The sequence below is a fragment of the Myotis davidii genome, unplaced genomic scaffold, assembly GCF_000327345.1.
Source record: "Myotis davidii unplaced genomic scaffold, ASM32734v1 scaffold243, whole genome shotgun sequence".
NCBI classification, from domain to species: domain Eukaryota; kingdom Metazoa; phylum Chordata; class Mammalia; order Chiroptera; family Vespertilionidae; genus Myotis; species Myotis davidii.
In genome coordinates, this window is record NW_006295183.1 from 4248 (window position 1) to 11532 (window position 7285).

The window sequence follows — 7285 nt, forward strand, 5'->3', positions numbered from 1 at the left end:
TTTTCTCCCCAGCCAAGCTGGTGGCTCCAAAACGGGCTCCATGACCTTTATTGTTTATGTTTATTTATTTATTTTTAATATATGTTTATTGATCTCAGAGAGGGAGAGGGAGAGAGAGATAGAAACATCAATGATGAGAGAGAACCATTGGTCAGCTGCCTCTTGCACGCCCTCCACTGGGGATCAAGCCCGCAATCCAGGCATGTGCCATTGACCGGAACCGAATCTGGGACCCTTTAGTGCACAGGCCAAGGCTATCCACTAAGCCAAACCAGCTTGGGCTCTAAAATCTTTTATTTTTGGCTTGAAATATTAATGTTTATTGCATGGAAAAAAATTATTTTTTTAAAGAAAGGGCAAAGGACCTAAATAGACACTTTTCAAAAGAGGACATACAGAAGGCCAAGAGACATATAGAAACATGCTCAAAGTCACTAATCATCTGAGAGATCCAAATCAGAACAGCAATTTGGTACCATCTCACACCTGTCAGAATGGCTATCATCAACAAATCAACAAACAACAGTGCTGGTGAGGATGAGGAGAAAAAGGAACCTTCTTGTACTGCTGGTGGGAATGCGGACTGGTGCAGCCACTGTGGAAAATAATATGGAATTTTCTAAAAAAAAAATTTAAAAATGGAACTTCCATTTGACCCAGTCATACCACTTCTAGGAATATATCCCAAGAAAACAGAAACACCAATCAGAAAGAATATATGCACCCCTATGTTCATAGCAGCACAATTTACAATAGCCAAGATTTGGAAACAGCCTAAATGCCCATCAACAGATGAGTGGATTAGAAAACTATGACACATCTACACAATGGAATACTATGCTGACTGTGGTACATCTACAAAATGGAATACTACGCTGTAGTACAAAAGAAGGAAGTCTTACATTTGCAACAGCATGGATGGAACTGGATAGCATTATGCTAAATGAAATAAGCCAGACAGAATGATAAGTATCACATGGCCTCACTCATTTGTGGAATACAATGAACAACATAAACTGATGAACAAAAATAGAACCAGAGACATAGAAACATCGAACAGACTGTCCAACACAAGAGGGAAGGCGCGGGGTGAGGGAGTAAGAGATCATCAAAGGACTTGTATGCAAGCATGAGCATAACCAATGGACTCAGACAGGAGGGGATGAGGGCATGAGCTGGGGGGTGGGAGCAGCCTGGAGAGGTCAATGGGGGAAAAAGGAGACTCGTGTAATACTTTAAAAAATAAGAATTTAAATTAAAAAAAAAATTTTTTTTAAAAAACCATAATGCGGTAATTCAAAGGAGATAATGCAGGCCAAACAGGCCAACCTATCCAGTCAGCATCTCCATCTTTGTGGGGGCAGCGAGTGGTTTTAATAACAAATTCTTTTAAAATGTATTTTTAGTGATTTCAGAGAAAAAAGGGTTAGGGAAGGAGATAGAAACATCAATGATGAGACAGAATCATTGATCAACTGTCTCTTGCATACCCCATACTTGGGATCAAGCCCACAACCAGGGCATGTGCCCTGACCAGTAATCAAACTGTGACTTTCTGGTTCTTAGGTCTATGCTCAAACACTGAGCCACACTGGTCGGGAAATAACAAAATTAACAGCCAAAACAAAACACAATGAACCCCTTTGCCAAAATAAAGAAGATGATCTCTTTTGATATTTCCTAGTATCCAGAGTTGAACTAATCATTATGCATGCCCGATGATAGGTTTGTGAGTTTGATGTTTTTTACAAGTATTTTAAGCCCATAATGTCACACCTCACATAGTTTTTCAGTTCTATTTTTCAATTCCAGCTTACATTAAATACTATTTTGTATTAGTTTCAGGTGTACCGCACAGTAGTTAGACAATCATATACTTTACAAATTGCACCTGTCATTTTTAAAACAACATTATATTCCAATGATTTTCTATCAGAGCTTTTCAACAGTGAGATAGTCTAGTATTTTAATTTCCTTTTCTTAATTATTTCTCCTTAAGTTATAGTTCCCTAAAGTGAAGTTATCAGTCAAAATCAGTAAGTTTGGGGAACTGATACTAAGAACTACTTTGTGATCAATACAAATCCCTTAACTCTCACTTGATTTGATTACCAGTTAGGGCACAAGCCCTGGTTGCGAGCTCGATCGCCAGTGTGGATTCTGCAGGAGGCAGCTGATTGATGATTCTCTTTGATCATTGATGTTTCTATCTCTCTCTCCTGCTCCCTCCCTTTCTGTGATATATCTCCACATATATTTTTTATTTTTAAATCGCTTACTCGAATGGTGTCATTTTGTCTATATGATGTTCATTTGTTCTAACAGAAGCTGCTGGGATGAGAACCAAAAACACCCTTTGAGATTTATATTGAACAGTTTCCATGTGCAACAATGATAACGTTATGCACACAAAGGGACATAAGAGTGTGGATGATGGAAGAGAAAAAATCTTACCAATTGTCGAAGAGTTTTAAAGTGATTACTGGCAACATGGTCAAGGTTCCAGAGGACAATTCTGTCTACCACTGTCTACATAGTCCCTGGTCATGGTTTGCCCAGTATGCTTCAAGCCCTATATCCTGCTTTCTAAAATTTCACTCAAAATGGACAAGAAAAACATGAGAGGTGACCAGATAGCATCACATCCTTCCCAATTCTGCATACTTGTCACAAACATACACACACATACACACACACTCACTCACTCACTCACTCACTCACATCATCTGCACCCTCACTTTCACCTCCTAGAGAAGCAGTCCTGCCTGGGTCAAGGGCAGGCTCTGGAGCCAGCTGCCTGGCTTTGAATTCTCACTATGGCACTTCCATCTCCTGGGCAGATTATTGAACGTCTCTGTCCCCCAGTTTCCTAATGTCTAAGAATGGGTTAATATTGGTACCTCCACCTCATAAGGTTCTTGGGAGGAAGAAACCAGAATATTCTCAGAGAATGAGAATAAATGACGGTGAGCACTGTGCTGGCAAAACATAACATTAACGTCTTCATGTGTAAAATTAAAGGGAACCGTGCCTAAGCATACTGGACATGGAATTCGTCCCTCAGAAAAAAGGAGACACTAGATTGAGAAAACCCACCAACAAAGAGAAAGAACTGCAAAGTCAGACATAAACTTATTCTCCCACCGCCCAAGCCCCACTTCAGTTGGCTATAATTAACAAATGAAAACAGTGCCTGGTATAAACTCAGAAAATGTTTGCTCAATGAATAAACAGAACCTGGTAAGACTTGCTACCAAGATGCTCAACACAAGGACATGGATTCAATAACTGCTTTTGGCCATTTCACAAAATTCTGCGAAGAGGCACGAGACAGAAACAGCCACCCCGATCTGCCTGCTTCTTAGTCTAAAGTTCACTACTCTGGGGAAAGCTTTCAAGGGCTTCACGCAGGAGCAGTTGTAAAGCGACCAAGGACCTTTCTTTGGAAACCATCAAGGAGTTGCAGAATTACCGGGGTGGGCTCCAGTTCCGGAGGCTTGATGCCAAGAACCGTGATCACAGCTTTTGCAGTCGTGCGTAAGCCGTCACCTTGAAGGTCAGCAGCTTCAACCACCAGGGTGTACTTGGGAAACTTCTGCAGAGACCGAACAACACCCAAGTTAGGAACCACAGCCACATCAGCCCAGCCCATAGCATGGACACAGAATATTTTATCACCTGCTTAAATGCCGGCCTAGCAGCCTGTCCCCTAGGCACAAAACCTCTGCACACATGTTTGGATGCAAAGCTCAGACCATGACCATGTAAGTGACAACTGGCCTCAGCAGAGTTTTGCGTTGTCCATGGATTTAGCTAATGTGCACTCGCCCACAACACCCTCTGGATCTCTTCCCCCCTAACCTCACTGTCCAGCCCGGTAGTGAGCACGCTGATGACTCCTGTGTCCCTGTTGATGGCGAACATTTGCGAATGAGGCTGTTTAGGCTCTTGGCTGATGATCCTGTAAGCGATGGCAGCGTTGTAGGTGTTCACTTCGTCGTCCGCGTCTGTGGCTGTCACCTGCATCACGGAGGTTCCTGGAAGCATCCAAGGAGAGGAAGACAGTCACGCTGCACTTCAGGGTCTGGTCAGTACTGCTCAACTCAACACTGTCCAGAGCGTTAAAGGCTGGGTCCCAGGGACACACCATGTCATGGCTCTTCTGACTGCTAATTGCCAAATGTCTTACCAAAGTACTAGAGGAGGAAGGAAGACTTCCATCAGATGAGCAGTGTTCCAAGACATTTTGGGTGAGGGTGGATATGAGGGGGAGATGGGAAATAGGGATACGGATAAACTAAAACATTTTGCATGACTCTTATACTGAGTGAATAGCCTGAAAAATAGAAGGGCCCAAGATTTCCACAATTGGCTTCTTGGCCACAGCTTCACATGAGGGAATGGGTCCTTTGAGTTCATTGCCTTCAAGGTGGGAGAAAATATTTATAACCCAAGTGGCTGACAGGACTAGTTCCTAGGACACCTAAATAACTGGGAGAGTTTATAGGTAAAAGCCAAATAGCCCAAAGGAATACAAGGGCAAAAGACTTGAATAGAATAAACAAGTTGTCAAGAAGAAACTCAAGCCTTTCCGGTGTGGCTCCATGGTTGTGCATCAACCCATAAGCCAAGAAGTTGCTGTTTCGATTCCTGGTCAGGGTACCTGATGGGGGCTAGAGCCGGTCCCCAGTGGGGTTGCACAAGAGACAGCCAATCGATGATGTTTCTCTCTCATCAAAGTTTCTAATTCTCGATCCCTCTCCCTTTCTCTCTCTCTCAAAAAAATCTATAAAAGCATTAAAAAAAGAAAAAGAAGAATCTTAAATGGTCAACAAACATGTAAGAATCTTAGCTGGTTAATAATTAGAGAAATGCAATTTAAATTGCACTGAGATATCATTACACATTTACTAAAGCTAAAAAAATCTAATAATTCCAGGATATACATTGTACATGGAAGTTCAAATTGGCACAGCCACCTTGGAAAACGGTATCACCATGTAGAAAAGCAAGCAAAACTAAAAAAATTTTATCTTGCCGAAACTGCTTTGGCTCAGTGGATGGAGCGTCGGCCTGCGGACTGAAGGGTCCTGGGTTCGAGTCCGGTCAGGGGCATGTACCTTGGTTGCGGGCATATCCCCAGTGGGAGATGTGCAGGAGGCAGCTGATCGATGTTTCTAACTCTCCGTCTCTCTCCCTTCCTCTCTGTAAAAAATCAATAAAATATCTTTAAAAAAATTTTTATCTAGGGTCAAATACACACAGGGAGGAGGACAAATTAAAAAAAAAGAGGGGGTGGGGAGAGAATTATTACAATGGTCAGGGCAGTGTCTACCGCTATGGGAAAGAGAAAAAATGTCATCAGGAAAATTGTGTGAGGGGCTAAAACTACTAGGAAGGTCCTGCTTAGTGAGTGAATGTTGTTGTTAAACTGCTCCAACTACATACACGGTTTTTTGTTGTTGTTTTTTTCTTAAATATATTGTATTGATTTTTTACAGAGAGGAAGGGAGAGAGATAGTTAGAAACATCGATGAGAGAGAAACATCGATCAGCTGCCTCCTGCACATCTCCTACTGGGGATGTGCCTGCAACCAACGTACATGCCCTTGACCGGACTCAAACCTAGGACCTTCCAGTCCGCAGGCTGACGCTCTATCCACTGAGCTAAACTGGTTTCGGCTACATACACGTTTGGCTCCTCCTTTAGGTATATGCATGCAGGCGCGCACAGTAGTTTTCAAAAAAGTTCTGTCCACAAAAACAGCCTGACCACAAACCCCAGCCCCAACACACTGGAGTCCAGAGAACCTAAGCATCTTTCTGGATATCTGGCTCCTCCTTACCTGGGAGAGCACCTTCCACGACAGACCCCTCAAAGACCGCCTGGGTGAACTCAGGCCTGTTGTCATTCTGATCTGTCACTGTGATCACAATCTCCATCGGATCCTCAATTGCATTCCCGTTGGAAGACACAGCGTGAGACAAGAGCTGCAAGAGCCAAGGGAGGGTTACTTGGGCCCCAAGGAGAAAAGAAGTGGGAGAAGTGGCCCGACCACAGAGTGGGCTCCACATGGTGTCCCCTCCTTCCCACTCTCTGAGCCCCGAGTGCATGGACACCTGCAGCAGAGCCCTTTTCTCACACACGTGCCGCTGCTCCAATGAGGTCAGCACACTGGCTGAGAGCAGGACATGTGAAGACCTGAGGGTCGGAGAACACACCCACCAGGTCAGAGTCCCCACTCCCTAATGAGGGTTGGGGAGCCAGGCCCAGGAAATAAAGGGGGAAGCCTAACACTCTGACTTCTTCCAAGCAGGGTAAAATTAGCCCTGGACACTCCAGTCTAGTGTGTCCTCCTGATTTTTCTGCATTTGGCATCAATACATTACTTCCCAGTTGCCCTCAGCTCACTCTGCTCCTGGGCCCAGATGGTTTTTGCTCTCCAACATCATCACTGGCCTCTACTTTTAGCTCCAAGAGTAGGCTGATATCTGGGGTCTAAAGTTGTGCGTGATACATAAGGACTTTCCCTGCTTTATTCCTAACAACAAAAATAATTTAGCGACCCCCATATCCAGGTTCTTCCGTCATTTCTCTTTATCAATAGGTCTCAAAGTGACAAGTTAAGCCCCTCATACATCCAGAGTCTCGAATCTAGGGATCCTAATCGGTTGACCAAACACTTTGGGAAAGATGGGACCCCATCATTAATAAGCTTCTAAGAGATACTCACTGTGTACTTGGCAATTGCTTCTCTATCCAGAGGCTGCGTCACCTTGAGCCATCCTGTCTCCCTTTCAACAATAAACACATGGATGGGGGGTGCGTCAGCTCCTTGGCCAGTGATGCTGTAGAAAACCTGTGTCTCTTTGTCTTTATTAGACTTGATCTGGAGACAAAACAGACACAGAATTAGCAAGGGAGGGTCCTTACATTCGGTCTTTCTCCTTCCTCTCCTTGGTGCTTCTCTGCCAAATTCCTCCCAAGAAAATAGAGAACATCCTTTTCTACCTGGACCAGATTCTTAGGAAATGGCCCTTTGTCATTTTCTGTGCAGCTGATTGGAGGAATAACCCAGTCTCTTTTCTGTCTTCTGAGACCACGGTGGCAGACAGGAAATGTGAGCACTGCCGTCTGGGTTTCAGGGAGAGAGTCCTAAAAGGAAAAGAGATAAAAAAAACATAATGAGTGAATTAAAAGGCATCCAAATTGGAAAATAAGGAGTAAACTTATAATTAATCGCAGATGACATGATATTGTACATAGAACACCCTAAAGATCCCA

At 43.6% G+C, this 7285-nt stretch overlaps 1 protein-coding gene across 1 annotated transcript in view; it reads right to left on the reverse strand.

Annotated features, from left to right (window-relative positions):
* Positions 1–7285, reverse strand: part of LOC102763531 (cadherin-1) — a 79399-nt gene that overhangs the window by 3029 nt on the left and 69085 nt on the right. The window contains exons 4-8 of the mRNA XM_006769827.2: positions 7013–7156; positions 6735–6890; positions 5847–5991; positions 3862–4037; positions 3473–3595 (exon numbers count right to left, since the gene is read on the reverse strand). Coding sequence (XP_006769890.2) covers positions 3473–3595; positions 3862–4037; positions 5847–5991; positions 6735–6890; positions 7013–7156 — 744 coding nt within the window. The remainder of the gene's footprint in view (positions 1–3472; positions 3596–3861; positions 4038–5846; positions 5992–6734; positions 6891–7012; positions 7157–7285) is intronic.